The sequence below is a fragment of the Tachysurus fulvidraco genome, chromosome 23, assembly GCF_022655615.1.
Source record: "Tachysurus fulvidraco isolate hzauxx_2018 chromosome 23, HZAU_PFXX_2.0, whole genome shotgun sequence".
In the NCBI taxonomy this organism is placed as follows: domain Eukaryota; kingdom Metazoa; phylum Chordata; class Actinopteri; order Siluriformes; family Bagridae; genus Tachysurus; species Tachysurus fulvidraco.
In genome coordinates this window covers 16,637,371-16,660,186 of record NC_062540.1, presented here as the reverse complement: position 1 = coordinate 16,660,186, position 22,816 = coordinate 16,637,371, and the positions used below count along the sequence as shown (strand labels likewise).

General features: G+C 41.9%; 2 protein-coding genes across 4 annotated transcripts in view; one reads left to right on the top strand and one right to left on the bottom strand.

Moving 5' to 3' along the window:
* Positions 1-660: 660 nt before the first annotated feature.
* On the top strand, positions 661-3,463 carry sp5l (Sp5 transcription factor-like). Its single transcript, XM_027170659.2, has 2 exons — positions 661-1,075; positions 1,793-3,463. Exons 1-2 carry the CDS (start codon positions 1,022-1,024, stop codon positions 2,846-2,848), a joined length of 1,110 nt encoding a protein of 369 aa, XP_027026460.1. The 5' UTR covers positions 661-1,021; the 3' UTR covers positions 2,849-3,463.
* Positions 3,464-5,917: 2,454 nt separating this feature from the next.
* The window catches only part of arhgef25a (Rho guanine nucleotide exchange factor (GEF) 25a), a 72,241-nt gene continuing 55,342 nt past the window's right edge, over positions 5,918-22,816 (bottom strand). For all 3 annotated transcript variants that reach the window (XM_047807000.1, XM_047807001.1, XM_027170511.2), the window contains 9 exons: positions 15,930-16,019; positions 15,094-15,186; positions 14,198-14,248; positions 13,832-13,909; positions 13,534-13,725; positions 12,846-13,026; positions 11,787-12,004; positions 10,460-10,621; positions 5,918-8,377 (listed from right to left, as the gene is read on the bottom strand). In XM_047807000.1, coding sequence (XP_047662956.1) covers positions 8,261-8,377; positions 10,460-10,621; positions 11,787-12,004; positions 12,846-13,026; positions 13,534-13,725; positions 13,832-13,909; positions 14,198-14,248; positions 15,094-15,186; positions 15,930-16,019 — 1,182 coding nt within the window. In that variant the 3' untranslated portion in view covers positions 5,918-8,260. The remainder of the gene's footprint in view (positions 8,378-10,459; positions 10,622-11,786; positions 12,005-12,845; positions 13,027-13,533; positions 13,726-13,831; positions 13,910-14,197; positions 14,249-15,093; positions 15,187-15,929; positions 16,020-22,816) is intronic.

Below are 22,816 nucleotides of genomic sequence, written 5' to 3'. Positions count from 1 at the left end.
ATAATCAGGAAACATAATCAGTCTTCTGGGGTCAATTAGTCTCTAATTCACTTCAGTGGATAAGCTCATCTTCACTGAATAAAAGTTCATTGCATGTACATTATTCAGTCGTGGCTTATTTTTGTGCATGATTTGATTGTGTTTTCAGGTCAATCACTCAACAAATTTAATCTAATAATTAGAGAGTTAAGTTCTTATAAGTAATGAAATCTGGTTTAGCTAATAAAAATAGTTATATATAAACAACTTCATATTTTGTCTTAGATTATATTTGTTCTGATTTGTACTGAAGAGCTGCTGCAGAAACATTACTTGCTTATTATGAATCTAAATCTATTTGGAATTTTGTATTACTTTTGTATTGCTAAATAGAGTTTACAAATAAGTTTGTATTGATTATTTTATTATATTTTTATTCACAACACCTTAAGCAGATGGTCAAATGGAGGGTGGTTTTCAGCTATTGATACAGTAAAAGTCACTGACATAAAATGAAGACAGTAATGATGCGCGCGCGCACACACACACACACACACACACACACACACACACACACACACACACACACACACACACACACACACACACACACACACATAGACCCCTCCCCGGGGTTCCCCTTCTATTCAGTGCCTCTTTAAGAGACCCCTGGCGAGCGGATCTGCTCCTCAATAAAGAGAAGATGCGCGAGATGACTCGCCATAGGCTTTGGGTCTGACTTCAAAAAGTGTTTGAGGCGCGAGCGCTGTGAGAAGAGTAAGAAGAAGGAAACTCGGAGTCATTCAGAGTCGGGAGTTCAGATAGTGCGGAGTCCTGGAAGAATTGCCTTACCTCGAGGATTTACCGCTTTTTCGCTGTAACGGTGTTTGCGCTGATTTCCGTGTGGTTTTCACGAGCGGATGACTGACTGAACTCTGCGCTCGCGCGTTGCGTCTGTACAGTCACGGTGTTCGCTCGCGCTCTGTTCGCACGTTGCTCTCGCGCTGATCTGCAGGTGCTGATCCCCTGACAGTAAGCGCACATGGCGGCACTGGCGCTCTCCAGAACCGACAATTTACTCCATAACTTCTTGCAGGTAAGATATGCATCAAATTAACAAAGAACACACATTGTATTCATTTTTATATTCAAACTATTTTAGCAATGTCTTGTAAACAGTTACAAAATAATGAGGCTGATTAGAAAATGAACAGAAATGTGGAATCTTTGTTTTTTTTTCAAAATGCTTACATCCAGGAACACCCAAATAAAGAGTAAAAGAATTTCCAAGGATCTTCTATAAATCATAAATCACAACCATTTCAGCCACTGAAGCGTTCACACTCATTCAGGTGTAGAATTTAAACAACTTGACAAATTATCCATTTCTTAACATTGAAGTTAAAGTGTAAAACTGTGATAGATAAAACATAACAATAACAATCTTTACATTAGTTGATAGTATTCTCCACTTTTATTATATGATTTAAAAAGCAATACACTTAGGAAGCCAGTAGCTAGACATCGCAGAGCTCTGGAGGTTTGGTCCCCAGACCCCAGGTTGCTAACCACACCTGAAGATCCAATAAGGTTTTTCTGTCTACTTTCAGTTTGAAACTGAATTGATTTTTAGCTATTTACTTCTGAAACAAATATTATTAATGATGTAATTTATGGTGTATTAATGATGGTGTATTAATTTATGGTGTATTAATGATGTAATAAATGGATTTTATAATTAAATAAGGTTGTCAAGATTATAAAGAATTTTTGGTGTGTATGGTCTTTTACATCCTCTTCTTGTGCCCCTCAGGATCGTACCCCGAGCTCCTCTCCAGAGGGTGGTCCCAATCCACTGTCTTTTCTGGCCACCACGTGCAGCCAGGCTTGGCAGGTGACTGGCAGTGTGGGCACTGAGGGGACTCAGTTTCCCTATGAGGGCACAGTGGGGACCACGTCCAGCATGTTTCAGTTCTGGAGCAATGACGTGGCCCCCAGCTCCAGCCTGAGTGCCCATCATATGGCCTTCACCATGCCCAAGATGCAGTTCCCTGGCCATGTGCAGAGTGGTCTGGGCCCACACTCGCACCACCACCATCATCATCATCACCACCACCATCACCATGAACTGCCTCTTACCCCGCCAGCTGAACCTCCTGCTTCATACTCATTTGAGGTCTCACCTGTAAAAATGCTGTCATCACAGGCACAAGGAAACACTCAGTACTATGCACAGCACAACGCTGTTGGCCAGAACTTTCCCAACTTCCTGCAGAACAATTCAACCAGATCCCACCTGCCTGGAGGACACATCGAAGACAGCCAACAGTGGTGGAGTCTCCCTCAGAGCAACACCAACACCTCAAGTCACCCATTCTCCCTGGGAAGGCAGCTGGTTTTAGGTCACCAGCCTCAGATTGCTGCTCTGCTGCAAGGCACCTCCAAGAGCCTGCTGAGCTCCACACGCCGCTGCCGTCGCTGTAAGTGCCCAAACTGCCAATCAACAGGAAACACCGTAGGTAGCCTGGAATTTGGCAAAAAAAGACTGCACATATGTCACATCCCAGAGTGCGGCAAGGTGTACAAGAAGACATCCCACCTGAAGGCACACTTGCGCTGGCATGCAGGTGAGAGGCCCTTCATTTGCAACTGGCTCTTTTGCGGGAAGAGTTTCACACGTTCAGACGAGCTGCAGAGGCACCTGCGCACACACACCGGTGAGAAGCGCTTCGGCTGCACACAATGCGGCAAGAGGTTCATGCGTAGCGATCACCTCTCCAAGCATGTCAAAACCCACCAGAGCAGGAAGGGTCGATCCAGCCAACCCTCTCATGTTGACCCACAGCTGAGTAACATTAAGAGGGAGTGAAAGGAGCTGAAAATGTGGTGCTCAGATCATCTCAAGACTCTCAGGGAGATGGTCAAGAGTATCACTTGAATAATCCTCATGAGAGACAAAGCCATATTTAAATGTTCAAGAATTTCTGAATATAGTGTAAAGCTACTGAGAGACTTTAAGGTCTGTAATAAAGGCCATGCTGCTAGTAAAGAGGTGATGGACAAAAACACTCCAAACAGTAAATGTGACATTTTTCACTTTTTACATGTTTCAGGCATGCTTTCCATTTGACCAATATTGTTCTCTCTTTGCACAAAGTTCATTTGTCAATCTATTATTTCATTACTAATAAATTGTCCAAGCACAATATAGAAATATTTATTAAATTAATTTGGTCCTTTATTTTTTACGGAAAATATTGCCTTAATAATTTTTGTCACATTTTGTTCTTTTGTAGAATTAATTAAGATAATTATTTTAACCTGTCTGATATTATTCAATAGTGTTCCAAAATGAAGTTAAAGCAGCAATTTGCACTCAAACATTTCTTTACTTTAATGTAAAATTCCTGGATGTTTGCATAAAGCTTGACTAAATTCTTGCCCCAGAGTGTTGTATATAATGTTTACAAGGCATACAGTTCTATAAATGCTAAGCATGTGAAAATGAATAAAAAAAAGGACCAAAAAACTCAATACTTGTCTTTGACTTATTTATTCCATACCACACGCCTCACATCTTAATCCATAAGAGCAAATGGCTGGCTAATCACAAATCTAATATCACATCAGTGCTGAGCCACAGCTATACAACGATTCAGATGTTAATTTGACGGTATTTGGGATGCTAATTTCGGTGACCATTGTTCCTGGGTGGTAAGGAAACACTTTAAAAGGTCAAAACGACTAAAAATCTCTCAGACACTTTACACCTTACCGTAAATAGTTAAGACCATTGATAGAGACCATGCCCTGACCTTATGCCATCAAGTTCACAGTTATGCAGTCTTTTATTAGCTTTTCCAATCTCAGTGGTGATGATAGAGTGCACTGTTAGTTAGGATGGCGCTCGGCTGGAGATCACTGTGAATAGACCCCCAGCTGCTCGGGTCCTGCCGCTAGTGACACCGGTTGCTTTGATTTGTCACCTTTCTGCAATTGAATGACTTAACACCTTCTTTCAGTAGTCATGTATATCACAGGCACGCTCCCATTAGCTTTTTACTGCTCTGCAATGGCCAGAATGTGACCCTGCTAGAGAACAAATGAAACAGATTCCTGCATAAATAGCACTGGCTTTGCTCTTAAAAGCAATGCTAAAGAGTGACACGATGGCAATATCTGTATCTGTATCAATTTCTGGATCTATATTTACATATATTTAGTAATATATGTACCTGTATTCAGAATCAAGTGTGTTATGGGCATGGCTTAAAGCAGAAATCCCTTGTAGCTTTTACAACACTGTCCTTGTAGAAGTTAAAATAATCTTTGGATCTCAGATTAAGCTCAGATTAATAGCCAGCCGTGTGTTCTGATTATTCTAATCCCGTACTTGATATGGTAGCAGTATATCGTGACAAGATGCATCACAATGCAAAAATCTGCACAATTTACATTTTGCAATTCTATTAAATCAAACCAAATGCAATTGCATTACAGAAAGGCAAACTGTATTGCATTTTTTATGATTAAGAGATTCTTCGGGGAAGGCTTTCTGAAAGATTGTGGAAAGATTCTGTAAGAGTCTGTAAGAGCATAAGAGAGCTCAGGTATTGATGTTGGACAGCAAGGTCTGGCTTGCAATCAACATTCCAATTTATTCCAAAAACATTGATTAGTGGAGTTAAGGTCAAGGCTACAGGTGTTTTTCTGCACCAAACAATGTCTTTATGGAACTCATTTTATGCAAACTGTTACCACAAAATTGTAAGAATAGAATTGTCTAAAATCAACCATCATCCACCTGAGTTCACACATTTTGGCTCTATGCGTTCCAGAAGGTACATTTCTCCCACATTTTCCAATCCCAGATTCATTCATCAGACTGCCAGTGTGTAAATAGTGATTCAGCACTCCAGAGAAGACGTTGCTATTGCACTAGAGACTAGTGGCAGTGTGTTTTATGCCACATCAACTGACACCTGTAATTGAGCTTAGAAATCTTAGGTTTGTGAGCAGCTGCTGAAACCCACCTCTTTACTCACCGCTGTTGTTGGTTCTTGATATTACAGTTGACCAGGGCAGAAATTTGAACTGTGCCTTGTTTAATGTCAACATACTCTTCAGTAGGATCATTACACTGTAAAAGTTTGGCATGGCATTATGTTTGATTTTATACACCTGTTGCCAAGATCAGTTTTGCACTTAAGTTGATCATTCGATAACGTCAACAGAAAAGACTTCATGTTGAAATGAAGTATGATGAATTCAGAAATTAAGCTGAGGCTCATATGCATAAGTTGCTCAAAAGCTCATGGTTACAAAAGTCCACTTGACAATTTAGTGTACGGTTTAGTATAACGTAAATAATCACACTATCCAGTGTCACCCTTTTGAGTCTGGTTTCTTCTTCATATAATCTTTTTTACTCATCACTGTTGCCTCTTGTTCGCTCATTAGAGATAAAAATCAATGTAAATTTAAAAGATTTATAAAATTTATAATGAGTCCATTGTCCAATTGTTAGAAGTGCTATACAAACCAAATTGAACTGAAATTAAATTAAATAGGCATGGCCATACCTTTGCGAATAGAGTTCTGTATATAAGACTCATTAATAGTAAACTACCAAACATTTACTTTGTTATTACTTAGTAATTACTGAGTAATTACTCATTAGTATTAGACTGGTAGCAGTAGAAACGTTACTTTTAATTAACTTTAAGGTTTATAGTACTGGTCTGTGTTATCCAGCATCGATGCTTACATTAATGTACAGTTTGTTTCGGATGTAGTTTGTTTCGGAATAGTTATGTAATGTATAGTTTTGATATAGTGTTATTTTAGCATATTATCTAAAATTTTATTTATTTATTTATTTATTTTATTTTTTTAATAATAGAGATGACGAGAAAAAATACAAGCCTTTTACAATCCATGTACTCCAAAATGACAGTTTATTTCATATGATACAACGAGATCTGTCGCATAGACATTTAGTCTGTCTAGTCTGTCTTTCATGTTTAGTAAAACATCTGCAACAAAGCATGCAAAAGTCTAGATTTGTGCAAAGGCAACAGAGGAGAGGCCGTTCTCAATACAGGGTTATATTAGTGACAAGAGGATGTGGACTGTGGAACATTCACTTGTCTCAATATTTTAGGAGACTTTCATGTGGCAGAATTAAAATATCTGGCATTTAGTGCAACACTGCATTATGGCCAAGTCTTCATAAAGCATACATATTATTAAGATGACATTCTGTAAAAGTCCTCAGCCCTGAGTGGTTCACTGAATCATTTATTTCAGAGATTAAAACTTCATATTTTGTTTCATTCTGTTTTACACCTTTGCCATGCCTAATGTGTAAAGTGCAGCCAGTCCAGGCAGTGTGGTTCGATTATTAGTAATTAAACTGGATTCAGGTTTGGCTATTACTGTAGATGTAAGTGGACCATCTTTCTCTGTGCATGGAATAGCTAAAGGTAAAAATAAAAGTAAAGTGTAAATTGAATGTGTTCACCCTGTCACATGTTTGATTGTTTTTGTTTTGTACATTATTTCTCCTACTGCAGTGTAGACTTGAGCCACCATTTATTTATTTTTATTTTTGGATGCTCCTCAAATAAAAAGTGCATAGATCACTTCACTAAAGCAGGTGGGTTGTATATGCCGTTCTTAGAGTGTTCAGAAGCTTTCTGATGGCCTCTGCTGGTTCAACTGTGTGTTTGCTGGATGCAAATATCATGTTAGAAAAAAAAATATTCGAAAGCATTCTGAAAAAGAAACAAAAAAGCCCCCTGAACTAATGAAACATGAGAATATATGAGAGTATAAATTTATCTATCTAATTTTTCAACTGTTTCTTATTTTATTTCTGCCAAAGGAGTAAGAGAATTTCCATTTTTGTATCATTTAAAGGGAAATTGGAGGATTAAAAATATCACACGAATTTGAAAATAATCTCATAATAGGAAAAATCAGATCAGTTCATTTATAGTCAAGAGGTTTCCACTCATGAAGATATTTGGGCAGTGTGAGCATACTTGCTTAGATAAATGTCTTCGTAATTTTTTAATATGTAAATTAATTTCACTTACAGGTACAAAGTATAATCAGATATCTTTGATAATGGGATGATTTTGTTTGCAGTGATTGTACGTTTTGGCATTAACTCCTTATGGCATTTGGTGATGCACCATCAAAGGAGCTTTTCTTTAAAGCTTCAAATTCTCCTCATGTTTCTTATATTCTGCCTTTGATTCTCTATCATTTCTTTTCAGGAGTAAAGTCAGCTCCAGTCAGCTAGGAGGCATGCATCGTGATAGGAAGGGCTTAAACAGGGTTCAGTAAATTACACATAAAGATTGTCATATTGAAAGGCTTCTCGCTCTGTTATCTATTGTAATAATACACAACATTTTCTAAAGTCTGTTAAGTCCCAGAGCACACTGAGTGCATGCATGCTTCTCTGCCAGAATGTAACGGATGCTGGAAAAGTTGCATCGTTCTTCAACTGTCCATGGTCTGATGTGCTGAGCAGTAGCTGCAGCTGCAGGGAGGAGTGTTTGACCTTCAGCCTTACATCATGGCAGCTGAGGGTCTCTGGGGGAGCACTGGATCTGCTCTCCTTCCATCCAGATCAAACAGCACTGTACGGTCAAACAGAATTCAGAAACACAGTACTGGACATGTCTATATTCAGTGAAGAGACACTAAAGCAACTGCATCTTCATGCACAGAGTCACTCTTTAATGTACGGTATATACAAATATATACTGCATCATCAGTCTGTTTCTAACTGGCTCCTTCTGGAGAGTGGATGTATCCCAGCCGGCCCTTAGCTGTGAACCAGAGATAAAAATAGTGCCTTTGTAAACAGGCCTTGAGCCCCATGTAGGCCCTGTAATGCTAGCTATTAGTCCCCTAAATAGCAAAGCACATTTTTGAGGGAAAATACTCAAACATGTTTACAACACTGTAGCAATTTCTATTGCGCATACACACACATGCACACCTACACACTCTTATATGCTCATTCACACACAAGAAAAGTTCATTTGGCTCCAGTGACCTCCCAATGCAGGAATGGTTATTGAACTTTTGAACAAAAAGCAAAAAGGGAAGAAAGAAAGCTGAAGTAAAAAAAGTCACTTGGTCATTCATGTCAGAGTGAGAGTAAAGGGCAGGACAAAACTTAATCGGTTCTGGTCATTATAGTGGACGTGTAACAGGCTGTAACAGGCTCCTAAGGCAGCCAGGGTCAGAGTTCAAGGGCAGCTCAAAGTTCATCTTCATCCAGCTGGGCCAGGTGATTGGAGTGCTGTAGACTGGAGGAGGCACCTGGAGCTGATGTTTGAATCTCCCACAGCGGTGCCCTGGAACCACCCTCTCCTGCCTGTGGGATTAGATGGAGCAAAAGAAAAGGAAATATCTATTACACCAAACAGCTCCTTTATTTCTGCTTCATAAACATTCCTACAGCATTTCCACAAGGTCTTTATTAATAACATCTGGGATTATAAAAGGGCTCAACCTGTGCCAAAGACAGCAGAGCAATTTGCAGGCCTGTTATATTTGGAGCTTTGGCTGTAAGAGTTGTTGCTTTATTAAGACTATAACTGAGTCAGAAACTCTGTAAATGAGTCAGTGAATCACAGCAGCTATGCAGAGTTTCAAGAAAAAAGTAAAGAAATGTGAGAATACAGAGATATCTGCAATACAGATCATTGTTCTACTTCTCAGCTAACCTGCCAAGATGTTACATCAACGTTCTACCTGTTGCCTCTGCAGTCTCATGTTAGAGAACTTCAACTTTTTTGTCTATTTAAAAACTCAAATTTCCTCAGCACTGATGTTGCTACTTCAGTTATTAAAGGAAGAATTCCTCAAAATGCCTTTAATCACACAGCCACACCAAAAAAATGCATAAAGTCGGTATCTCCGATTTTCTCTGGTAACTTCTATAGTGACTATTTTCCACAAATGTTACCACAGAAAATAACGGAAAGTACTGGCTGTTTGTATAAGTGGTTAGCGGTGAGAAACTAAATGGCCACTTATTCTTTCCAGAACTGAGCGTTCCCAAAAAGTTCATTCATCATCATGCATGTTTTCGTTATTCACCGGCTTCCATCAAAACACCACTTAACTCCAGGAGCGGCGAGGGACGAGAACAATCAGGCTGTCGATAGGGATCTCACACTTCCCTTTCTCTTTCCTGTTTGTTTTGTAGCACAGTTCTGCATATCTGAGTAAACAAGATAAACAATCTAAGCCAACTATTGTTGCGATGTCAGTCAGGAGAAGACGGAGAAGATTGGGTGGAGGGTCCAGTCAAGTAACAACACAGATTCCAGAGAAGTCGATGAAGAAAGTTGCAGGTGTAGGACACTTGTTATGCAGTAGAATAATTTAGTACCACCGCTTGGTCTATTTATTTATTCATTTATTTTAATTATCTGTGTTACTCCACCTCACTTGTGTCCCGGAGGCAAATTTTGTTTTGGCCTTTATTTCCTGTTTGGGTCCTCTGTCAGCACTTGGTTTGATTGTGGTCGCTTAAATTTCTGGATTACTCACTGTTTCAAAAGTTTGCACACACCATGGATTATAAATGGAAATATGTATAGAATGTGAACTGTGCTTAACAAATATGCAACAAAAGGTCAGAAATCCACAGATATACAGTTATGTCCTGGAAAATGTTTTTTTTTTTTATAAACATTCGAACAAAGCCTGTATGACATCTGACTAAATGTCCTATTGCTGTCTTCTCCACTATAACACTGGAGACTCTTTCCAAAAATGTTGAATAAATGATCTCCTCTATTAATAAAAACCTTGTGATCAGAGCTGCTGGTATAACAAATCAGAATTGCAATCAAATGCAGCACCTTAAAATAGATACAAAATAAAGTCACAATATGCTAAATAGATTTTATTGTATTATTACATTTTTCTCTTAAAACATTTAAAATTTAACTCCATTTAATAAGAACTCTAAAACCCATCGGTTGTGCTTCTGCTGTCCTCCAGAAGAGGGAGTGCTGAATCTTCTTTTCAGATACATCTTAAAGCAAGGACGTGCTTTTATTCCAAACATATAGAATCTACAGGTGTTAATCAACTGAGCATGAACTGATTAAACAGGAGAAATAATCAGATTCTGGCTCCTGTTTATTCCTACTGCTGGTTCCTAAAGATGGCAGCCATGGTGTTAGTCTGTTCGAGTCATTTTTGTCTGCTTTAATATTCATATGACATGCTGTAAAGTAAGAGCAGTATTTGAATATTATGATGGTAATTGTGTTACGTTGTTTAAGATGTGTGAGTTGAATGTATCAACTAAACACCAAGAAATGTATCTGGTAGATAAAACGGTTCTGATTGCTTGGTTAAAATGGAAACTTGCAGCCACGTCAGCCCCTTTTTGTTTTCCAGCCACATTTAGAACATGTGTGAATGACAGTGCGTGCACCTGTGAGCCTTGTGCGCCGATGGGATAGACGCCGTTGGACACTGTCTGGCAGGAGTGGACAGCAGGCGAGAAACGGGGCTCTTCACTGAACGCCAGATGAACATGGGTTGGAGAAACTGTTTGGGCCTCCAGCTGAGACTCCAGCTTGCATCGCTGTGTTGACTGTAAACACAATCAGACACACACACACACACACACACACACACACACACACACACACACACAAATCAGCTTATATTTTCCAGACCGAAACATCCCTAAAAGTGTATGAGGAAGTTCTCTGGTTCTGATGAGATTAAAGCAGGTGATTTGGTTCCAGTGGATTCTTAGGTCTCAGCCAATACAAGCTCAATAATTCCAGTTCTACAGGCTGGTCATGTTTGTTTCAGTTCTCAAATATTGTCCAAGTGTGTGTATGTGTATGCACGTATGAATGTGTCTTGTACTTTGACCTGTTTAAATTAGAATGAAATATTTTAGCCTTTTTTGTTTTTTTTGCCTAGCCTAGCCTTTTTATTCTTCCAATTTAATGCACTCCATCTGGTACTGAGAAAAGAAGAAAGGAAAACACTATTTTTTTCATCAGATTCACTGGAACAGTTGCTGAATTCAGAGAGAAGAATGTGTGGCTTACAGCTCCCTTGTACCTGGTTTGATCCTGAGCTCAGGTTACTGTTTATGTGTGGTTTCGTATGTTCTTACCCCATGGCCGTGTGGGATTCCTCCAGGTTCTCCAGTTTCCTTCCACCTCCAAAAAACCCGCTGGGAGGTGAAATGGCTGCACTAATATTGCTTCTAGGTGTGATGAGTATGTTAATGTGGGTCTAACGGTACATGCCCAGTGTTACTTATAAAGGCTCAGGATTGACCCCAAACCTGAACAGGCTACAGTGGTTACTAAAGATGATTAAATGAATGAATGAATGTAGTTGTGTAGTTCTGATCAATCATGGATGGCACAAAAGCAAAAAGCAAGTTCCTATATTGTGTCATCCAATAAAACAATTGTGGGTGGAGTATAAATGTTATTTTAAATTTCCATAACAAAATCATGATTTACTAACAAGCTTTCTCGTCATTTCTAAATGTCTGAATAGTCATCAAATACACTGCATGCTATAGATGTGGTGGATAGAGATGAGGTAGAAAAATCTTTGGAATATTCCTTGATATATTCTGAATATATTAACATAATAACAATACAAATGTTACAATATGTTCACAGTAATTTATTTGTACCTATGAAATGAAAGGTCATAGCCACCTGAGTGTGTATGTGTCAGAATACAGAGCTCATCTTAAGTCTGTATTTTAATGAGGTCTGTACCTCTAGCTGTGCAGACATGTCACCAGGGCCCTGGCTGGGCAGGTAGAGGGACGGCAGGGACGTGTTATAGGCACGCAGGCAGGGTGCTCTATGTCTGTCCATGGAGGCTGAAGAGTGAGGCCTCAGACCAGATGCTGCACACACTGGAGGTCTCATGGTGCGACCCAAACTGTTACTCTTACTTTCCCTTCGCTGGTACTCGATGGGTGACTGCAGAGCTACACAACAAAACAAGTTATAAAAGCTAACTAAAAGCTGCCAACCTACACCAGAAGTCCATTGCTTTAATTTCCAAAAATGCAAACAAACTAGTACATTCATTCAAAACACCATGACACTGATCAGGTAGTTACTAAGGATGAATGAATGAAATTTTTAAATGCATAATGCGGTTTGTATCCATTCAATCATTTGCACCTGCATAAAAGTAAAAACTTCCCACGTTTACAAAATTTTTGTTGCATCTCATGTTATCCCAGTCTCAATGAAAAGACACAAATAAAAATGCATTGTGGCACTTTCTGGCAAGCTTTTAAGAAGCAGAAAGAAAATAATAAAAAAAATAATCTCCTATTCATATCATTTAAAAAGATAACATTATCGGTTTGTTCTGAATTATGAATTCACTCAAATTTCTAGTGTGTGCAAGTGTGTGTGTGCAGGTGTGTGTGTGTGTGTGTGTTTGTTTTGGGTGTGTGTCAGTTTGTTTTTGTGAAGTAATAACTGCCTTAATAGGATCAGTAAGTTAATCCTAACAATATATTGTTTAATATGTGCTTTATATAAAGGTTGTTGTTTTTTCAAAGGTGACGGTGTAAAACCATTACTTAGTGAAGATGGTTAGTTTTAGGACTGAGTCTAGAATAATATGTGAATTATGCAAGTTAAAAACAGCACTTCCATAAACAACATCCTGATCATGTGTGTGTGGTGTGTTCTTAAATAATTCTTTATAAGCTGCTCTATAAATCTAATCCCATTCTTTAATCCAACTTTGGGTTTTGAGCTCTGATGCTGGTAAAGATGCTGAAGATGGTGTGGAGGTCATGATTTGCTCACCGTTGAGGAAATTGCGTTGTGTCTCCAGGATCTGGTTCACGTCGCTCACCCAGGACCTGCTGATGTCCACAGAGAAAGACTGCAGTACGAAGCGGATGGTGTTGCCATCAGCACCACGGGACGTCAGAGCAAATCGGGTCGGGTCGCCATCTACACACGCCTCCATGCCCAGACAACTCATCTGAAACATGCACCAGACCAAAGTACATTCATATCAGTAGGAACTGGTCAAAACTTATCAACAACGACTCTTCTATGACATATTATGCTTTGATACTTTTACAGTTTTCCTTATGATAGCTGTTATACTCTTGTCCATGACAAGACCGCTACAAGTGTGTGATTATAAAAACCGCAATCAGCCCAAATTATGAATGCGAAATTTTGTTCATATTATTGTAGTAAAAAAAATTGTGTTTAGCTAACGTCATATAATGCTTATAGAAGCAGTAATTTGCTCTATAAAGGCACTTCAGGAAGGGTCACTGAGTTAAACAGACCATTTTCCACAAAGGTCAAAAGGTACTAATAATACTGCAGATTAGATTGCAGGTCCTGACATGGTGGATAATGTTACAGGAGCAGTCTAATGATCTCAGCAAATCAAAGTCATTAGATCTGAAGGCATGGTCAAGCTAAACTTCACACACTGGCTCACACAAGATTTCTTCTGAAATTAAAGGCCCACCTTGATGCTGTTTTTAAATATGTATCCAGGAATTGAAAATCCTTTCTTCCGGTCAATAGGCTCACTAAAAATGACGATCTGCTCGAACAGGAAAACGTGCCTCTCCTTTGGCCTGGACAGGAAGCTGCTGTCCTGTTCTGTGACAGTAAAAGTGTCTTGTTGAAGCAGCTTTCCTTGTGCTGTGATTTTCCCCTGGAAGAAAGGAAGATGCGTTTAGGAGCCAGGACAGCTCAGACCTCTCCACAATTTATATTTTGTTGAGAAAGTTCTGAACTGCAGCTCGCGTCTGGCGCCTAACCTCAAAGCCCTGCAGTCGTCCCACGTTCATCATGTCATTGCAGCGCTTAGGAACAAAGCACATCACCTCCACTGCTTTCTGTTGCATATAGAGAGACAGAGACAGAGAGACAGACAGAGAAAGAGAGAGAGAGAGAGAGAGAGAGAGTCTTTTAAACTGTGTAAAAACAGATGTTAGTAAGCATATTGAGCAAGAATGATTCTATTTCTGTGAGATTTATGCATTTATAATTGTTGACACTAACACTAGACAGAGTTCACAGTGTTCTGTGCTGCAGTTCAGCTTGGATCCTGAATGATTATTACACCACACCATTTATGCTCATTTAAATATAACTACTAGAACACTTCAGATAAAGTTTCATACCTCTAAATCCTCTGTATCCATTCCAGCCTTGGTGTAGTACTTAAGGAAATCCTGCTCAGAAAGACACAAGGTACACTGTGTATCAGAAATTCTAGCTATGTACATCATCATTTAAGCCGTATGTTACGAACACGTATACATAGGTTGAATTATAGTCCATCCTTATACAAGCCTTATTTAATAAAATCCTACTCACTGGAACAGGTTTTCTTTGAGGAGGTTATCTTGTATTTTTTCTGAATCCATTTTTGCCACTTTCTACAAAATTGAAGTTTCCACCCTATGTTTCATAATCACATTTGTTTTTGTTTTTTTTGTTTTTTTTGTTTGGTTTGGTTTGAAAATACTTCTACAAGCTATGTTCCCCCTAATATAGACCATCTGTTAGACCATCTTTTCCTCACCTATAAATAATAAGAGCCCACTGCAGAACCACATCTGAGTAGATTATTATTAATTTGGTGGACTTTCCACACCAGACATGGCAGAGTGGATGGTGTCAGTAGATATGTATTTAAAATGGTGAATATTAATCAATGACCTCATCTGATCCTGTGATCCCTTTCCATTTTTTTGTGGTATTTGGGGTTTAATTGTTCATTTTCAGTTTGTCTCACAAGCCACTACCGGAAAGCACACCAGGAAAGCATTAGGAGCAAAGCGTCCACTGACAGCCTCAATTAATCATGCACTTGGACTCCACGTTTATGAAAGATGTTTACAAGTGAACAACTTCTGTGCACTATTTATCAGCTAATGATCTGTTCAGCGTTTAACTAAGCTAATTAAAGACATTTGTTTCAAAAAGGTCAGAGTTGTCCTGTAGTGTGTCTGCATCGATGTGGTGTGTGTGTAGCTGTTAATAAGGTGCTTGTTTTGGCAGTATTCTCTCTTACCTTCAGTAGCAGCTGGTATTTCATGATTCTCTGCACGGGTTTGATAAGGAGATCGTTCAGCTGTAACCTGTGACCAAGCTGTTGTTTAAGCTCCTAAACAAATAAGGATAGCATCAATGGTTTTAATATTTGTCAAAGAATCCCATGTGACAACTGTCAATAAAACATGAATACATTGTTCAGATAATATGTTCTAAACAGATACAGATAGAAATTAGAAGTACAGTCATTTGTTTTTGTCTGGATTTTTTTTCAGGAAGCTTGCCAGAAAACTTCATCTTGACGAGACTCGAATTGTGCATCGTCCACTCTGAAGTCACACCAAAGGTAGGTTTTTGTTTTCATGCAGGTGAGAAGTGAACACAAGACCTGCGATGTTTTCAGCAATGCTTTTACAGTGCCATGTTTACATCATTCTTAGTAACTGTCTGGTCAGGATTGTGGAGCAAATCCCAAAGGCTAGGCAGTGGCAGCACTGGGATTTAAGCATATGCCTTTCTCATATAGCCCAACAACTCAACAGCTTAATCACTGAGCTACTGCCCCGTCTACTAAACAGCATCAGGCATCCAGTGTTGCTATATTGTACAGAATTAGTTGCTACACTTTTTGATTAGTTGCCTGACAGGTTGCTGACAGTCCAGAAATGTTCTCTGGATGTTTGTAGTGTCTATATTGGACTTCCCCAATGTTAGAACACTACTGAGAAGGCCATCAATAAAAATGAGGCCCATCAATATCATGTCACTCAAGACAAGGCGAAAGAGTCAACTTGGGGGTGGGGTGGGATGGGGTGGGGGTTCGGGAAATAAGAGAGAATAAGAAGTCATACTTACTTCAAAATAGGTGTCGATATATTCTGACACTATGTGCTCCGACTTTGGTTTGTTCTGGCAGTACACTACATACATGTGAAGTCTCCTTTCCTGTGAATATCAAAATAAGAAATTACAAGTGATATAAAGAGCTGGTGCACCTCCCAGGTAGCACAAAGCTTTCTCATTCTCTGGTAAGTGCTGTATACTCTGAGTTCAGGAAATAATTGCATGATGAATCAGCAAAATGGCAAAATGGATCAGAGTTAAGTCCAGCACAGGCTCAGCGGGCCATTAAAGCCCTAAAAGACAAGCAGTGCAATAAGGATTAAAGTGTCTATCTCAGTAAAAATGCACCTGTTGTAGCCGAGTGATGTAAACATGTGATGGAGTGAGGGAAAAATGCATTAGGAAGGGAGGGGTGGAAGAAAGACAGACAGACAGGCAGACAGACAAAGAGACACAGAGAGAGAAAGAAAAAGAGAGAGGGGTAGAGAGAGTGAGAGAGAGAGAGAGAGAGAGAGAGAGAGAGAGAGAGAGAGAGAAAAAGAGAGAGGGGTAGAGAGAGTGAGAGAGAGAGAGAGAGAGAGAGAGAGAGAGAGAGAGAGAGAGAGAGAGAGAGAGAGAGCAGTTGGTCAATTGAGCTGAATCTGTTTGAATGGGTCTCTGTCTAATGGATATACACAGATGTGATGAGACGAGAGTCAATGAGAGAAAAGAAACACAAAGTGCATGTCCTGTTACTGTGTATGCAAGCTGCTGAAAGAAAAGCAGTGAGCTAAAGAAAGAGAAAGAAAAAAGGAATAAAGAAAAGTACTGCCTCTTCACTTACAAGGTGCAGTTGTGCTGAATGTGGCAGTTAGAAGGACAGATCAATAATGAAGTATCAATACCTTCAATCCAGGCATTTCCTTTTAAAAATCAATGCTAATATAAGAAACATTGATACTGATAGGATATGCAGGATAGAAACACAATTTTCTTCCTGCCATCTAGCTTGTCTGTTTTATACACACTTACAAACACACTCACACACAATACAAACAAGCAGGCTGCTGAAATGAAGGTTCAGGGAATGAGTGTATAATGTAATGATTTGTATAAGACGAATGTAAAGAATTATTTCACACCAAATATAACAACAACAGAAGTTTATTCACTATCACTGTCACGACGTGACACGGTGAGACAAAGACGAGTGAGGATCCAAATGCAGTTTAGAGGTTTTTACTAAACAAAACACAAACAAACGGGCAGGCAACGCGGAACAAACAGGAAACGGGAACATGGACATGCACACACCAACACCAAAAACGACCAACAACATTGAAGTGAACAGACAGAGTATATATGGTGAACGAGAACCAATCACAAACCAGAGACAGACAAGGACTAAGACAAAACACCTGGGGAAGAGAATGAATGTAATTAGTGTCCATGGTAACAGATAGGTGGGCAGGGTCAACAATTAACACCAGGGAGAGACGGCAGACAGAAACAAGGGGAAAACACAGACAGACACATTACAGAGCCCCCCCCCTACGAGCGGCTTCCAGACGCTCCCAAGTCCATAAAACCCAGTTCAGGCGGGTGGAGCGAAGGTGCAACCAGGGTGGGAGGGCGGGTCGGGTTCGTGTAGTGGTGGCGCCCGCTGAGCAGGAGGCCAGGGCGGCGCCGGCAGAGCAGGAGGCCAGGGCGGCGCCGGCAGAGCAGGAGGCCAGGGCGACGCCGGGAGAACAGGAGGCCAGGGCCGGGAGAGCCGGAGGCCAGGGCGGCGCCGGCAGAGCCGGAGGCCAGGGCGGCGCCGGCAGAGCCGGAGGCCAGGGCGGCGCCGGCAGAGCAGGAGGCCAGGGCGGCGCCGGCAGAGCAGGAGGCCAGGGCGGCGCCGGCAGAGCAGGAGGCCAGGGCGGCGCCGGCAGAGCAGGAGGCCAGGGCGGCGCCGGGAGAACAGGAGGCCAGGGCGGCGCCGGAGGCAGAGCCAGAGACCAGAGCAAGACCGGAGACCAGGGTGGTGCTGGAGGCTGAGCCAGAGACCAGAATGGAGTTGGCAGCCAGGGTGGTGCTTTGGGCCTATGAACAGGGACAGGAGGAAGAAGGGCTGGCAAGTCCAGCGAAGCAAAACACAGGAAAACAGAAACATGCATAGGTTCAGGCCAGGCAGAGAGTTCAGGTAGTTTGGGTGTCATGACGTCGACCGCGTCCTCTGACTCAGTCATTTCGGTCGACCCGGCCGATTCGGCTGGTTCCGTCAGCTCGGCCGGTTCCGTCGACCCGGTCGGTTCGGCAGGTTCCTTCGGCCCGGTCGGTTCCGTCGACCGGACGGTTCTGCAGGTTCCTTCGACCCGGTCGGTTCCGTCGACCCGGACGGTACTGCAGGTTCCTTCGACCCGGTCGGTTCCATCGACCCGGTCGGTTCCATCGACCCGGTCGGTCCGGTCGGTCCGGCAGGTTCCATCGACCCGGCAGGTTCTGTCGACCCGGTCGGTTCCGTCGACCCGGTCGGTTCGGCAGGTTCCATCGACCCGGTCGGTTCCGGCGACCCGGTCGGTTCCGGCGACCCGGTCGGTCCGGCAGGTTCCATCGACCCGGTCGGTTCCGTCGACCCGGTAGGTATGGCAGGTTCCATCGACCCGGTCGGTTCCGTCGACCCGGTCGGCTCGGCAGGTTCGGCAGGTTCCATCGACCCGGTCGGTTCCGTCGACCCGGTCGGTACGGCAGGTTCCATCGACCCGGTCGGTTCCGTCGACCCGGTCGGTTCGGCAGGTTCCGTCGACCCGGTCGGTTCCGTCGACCCGGTCGGCTCAGCAGGTTCCGTCGACACGGTCGGTTCCGTCGACCTGGTCGGCTTGGCAGGTTCGGCAGGTTCCATCGACCCGGCAGGTTCTGTCGACCCGGTCGGTTCCGTCGACCCGGTCGGTTCGGCAGGTTCCATCGACCCGGTCGGTTCCGGCGACCCGGTCGGTTCCGGCGACCCGGTCGGTCCGGCAGGTTCCATCGACCCGGTCGGTTCCGTCGACCCGGTAGGTATGGCAGGTTCCATCGACCCGGTCGGTTCCGTCGACCCGGTCGGCTCGGCAGGTTCGGCAGGTTCCATCGACCCGGTCGGTTCCGTCGACCCGGTCGGTACGGCAGGTTCCATCGACCCGGTCGGTTCCGTCGACCCGGTCGGTTCGGCAGGTTCCGTCGACCCGGTCGGTTCCGTCGACCCGGTCGGCTCAGCAGGTTCCGTCGACCCGGTCGGTTCGGCAGGTTCCATCGACCCGGTCGGTTCCGGCGACCCGGCTGGTTCCGGCAACCCGGCTGGTCCAGCTGGCGGCTTAGGGATGCCGGCCGCCCGAGCCGACCTCATCGGGGTATCCGCCAGTTTGGAGACCAGCCGGTTAGCACGGACCTCAGCCGAGCTCGCCGGTACGGTAGCCATGGGAACTGGCTCAATCACGGATGTGCACGGGACTGGTCTGGGCGGAGGCACTGTGGAGCATTCGGGCGTCCGTGGCTGATTCCACTCTGTGGCCCACGGATCCCGATGCTTGCTGCCCCCCCCCAAAAAATACTTACGGCCGGCTTCCGTCTCTACAGTGCTCACGCTCAGCGTGGACCCGTCCAGGAGCAACGCCAAGTTGACGAACTCCGAGAATGTCTTTATTTCTCTGGTAGACGGCATCAAATACCTCAGGATCTCCCTTAGTCCGTGCTTAAAAATGTCTTTGAGCGCCTTCTCATCGAAATTGACCTCGCTGCACAGGTCCAAGAATACCTCCGTGTACTCCTCAACTGGGGCGTCCTCCTGACGTAGGCAAAACAGGAGTTCTGCTGGATCCATTGGAGGTTGGTCGTTCTGTCACGATGTGACACGGTGAGACAAAGACGAGTGAGGATCCAAATGCAGTTTAGAGGTTTTTACTAAACAAAACACAAACAAACGGGCAGGCAACGCGGAACAAACAGGAAACGGGAACATGGACATGCACACACCAACACCAAAAACGACCAACAACATTGAAGTGAACAGACAGAGTATATATGGTGAACGAGAACCAATCACAAACCAGAGACAGACAAGGACTAAGACAAAACACCTGGGGAAGAGAATGAATGTAATTAGTGTCCATGGTAACAGATAGGTGGGCAGGGTCAACAATTAACACCAGGGAGAGACGGCAGACAGAAACAAGGGGAAAACACAGACAGACACATTACAATCACAGTAGCCCGTCCACTCACAAAGATTTGTAGTAAGAAGGCTCTGTCTGTCTCTGTCCACTATGGTTAACAATATCCGCGATGTAGTCTCTCGTCTCCCGCACAGTAACAGTCTAACAGAAGCATGTTGAGTTGGATTAGCTAGCTGCCTCTGAGCGTTCACGTTGCTAAATTCCTCTGACTGTCCTAACGTGTTGGGCTACGTAAAATACTAAAATTGCTCCGAATTTCGAGTTAAAGGTCTTTACTCCATCAGATTATCTTGCTGGCCATCTAAAACTTGAATGCATACAGGCTTTTTTTTAAGTACACAACTTCAAAGTTTCACCCAATGACTCTCTGTTAGCTCGCTAGCATCTCGCTCTTCTTTTCTCATTCCTCGCGCTCTTTCTCCAGTCATTCCCCATAGTATAATAAATAAAATTAAACCCTGCTGAATCAAATACATATTTCTAGAACATGACCACTCTAAAATGAATAACATTTATAAAAAAAAAAAAAGATTCACAATTTTTACATTTAAACGATTCATCGATTTGGAGTGTTTTTAACCCATAAACTTGACATTTTAAATCAAAACAAAAATATCGATTTTAACCTTGTTAAAGTATTTATTTATTTATTTATTTATTTATTTATTTATTTATTTATGTATAAATGATGCACAAAATTATTGTGTAACCAAACAGTTTTGTTTGGCAAATTATAATTGTAGAAATTGCAGATTTACTTTTGTCAAGTAAAAGTTTGGATCTTGGGATCAGTACTGGAATACTAGCTTGAGTAGTTAGTAGAGAGTCTAGATTTTGATTGGCCAGCTGTTACTGTAACTGGTAGATTTTGATGGTCAATGTGACATCATAGATTTATTAACATTCCATCAGTGTTGCTAATGACACAATTAAAGCTGATTCCTTTAAAAAAAACAGCTTTAGAATTAAATCTGAACAGAGTGTGTATTATAAAAGTGTTAAGAGAATACTAACAAATAGAAAAAAGTAAAGGAGTCTAAACAATTGCAAGACAAATTCTGAAAATGCCACAGTTACATATTCAGTGCCATGGCAAGGAATCTTTGGGTGGGAATGACATAATCTCTCTATCTTCTCAATCAGAGTGAAATTAAACCAACAGTTGTGTCTGTATGTTAATGTATGTGGAAGAGGGCACTTAACACTTTTCTCCAAGTGAGTTCAGCTTCACCGTGTTGTAGAACATTGCGACCATTCACATTCAGCTTTGCTGGTGCATGATTGGGAGAGATAGCTTGTGGATGGGAACTGACAAATAGCCAAATGGAATGACAATAAAAAAGGAAATGAAAGAAAAGAAGGAGAACAAGTGTCTGAGTGCTGGAAGTATAAATAATGTGCACATAGCTCCTTATTTGGCAATGGGCTACTGCATTAAAGTGATCATTAAGTCATTCTTGTGATGACGGTTGCCGGTTGCTCACAATCTGATAGTTTCCTAGGATTTTTATTTACAACAGTCTATCGTTAACATAGATTGTGCAAAAATGAAAAACATCCAGTGACGAGCAATTCTGCAGGCGGAAATGGTTTGTTGATGAGAGAGGTCAGAGGAGAATGTCCAGAATGGTCCAAAGCTGACAGGAAGGCAGCAGTAACTCAAATAATCCATCTTTACACCCACGGTAAGCAGAAGAAGCAGCTAAGAATGTACAACATGTCAACCCTTGAGATAAATGTGCTACAACAGCACAAGATCACACCAGGTTCTACTCCTTTCAGCCGAGAACAGGAACCTGAAGCCACAATGAGCATGGGCTCATTCAAACCTGACAGCTTCTGTGTTTCCAGTCTTCAACTGTCCAGTTTCTAAGAAACTACATCAGACTTTCCTCAACACAGCCTTTTATTAGCCCACATTTTTATAACAAATTCACCAGAACAAAATGTAATATGTGTCATATTTGAACTTGATCTACATTTATAGTTAAACTTGTCCATCTTGCATCCATATTTTAAGTTCATGTTCAAGTAGGCTGTATTGTCATTCCTCTCATCACATCTCTGGTTTATTCAGAGCCAAAGCAATCAGAAGAACAGTGTCCATCAATTGTTGTCTTCAGTACTAGCCTTTTAAAAGTATGCTTTGAGCTAAACGTCTTGATTGCTTCAGCTGGAAATCACTATATAAATGGGTGGCGTGGGATAACTCACCCGCCGGCTTTTCTTTAAACTCCTCTGCATAGAGCTCACCTCTTTAGCAAAAAGGCAAATGCAAGGAATAAGAATAATAATAAAATTTTAAAAAAAACAATAGGGTGAGAAAAGTAAGGTAGGACAGAGGAATTTATGGGAAGAGAGAATGACTGAGACAGAGAGATAATGGAGTTGTATAAGAATGAGGTCATGTATAATTCAGCCCCATCATCCAGAACGTAACCAGAGTCAAGCATATAACTGCAGCCAGGTACTGGAGCCAACACCTGGACATCCACACACACATATACACACACATACACAGAGTTGCCTGGAGACGGCTCTAGCAGTGAAGTGTAGATCAGAAATGTTCCAGTGAAAGAGTTATTATTATTTCAGATAAAGCAGTTTAGAACCGTAGTCTCACTTTTCATAAGCGAGAAGTCACACAACTGGACGTTCATCACTGAGGAGTAAAACAGAGAAGTTGAGATAAAGAGAAAAGCTGATAAAGCAAGAGAAAAGGGGCCACAAGAG

What these genes read in the sequence shown, in the direction of transcription:
- sp5l (XM_027170659.2), top strand. Translation starts at nt 1,022, where the DNA reads ATGGCGGCACTGGCGCTCTCCAGAACCGACAATTTACTCCATAACTTC. An exon ending in TACTCCATAACTTCTTGCAG is followed by an intron (nt 1,076 to 1,792) that starts GTAAGATATGCA and finishes TGTGCCCCTCAG; the next exon opens with GATCGTACCCCGAGCTCCTC.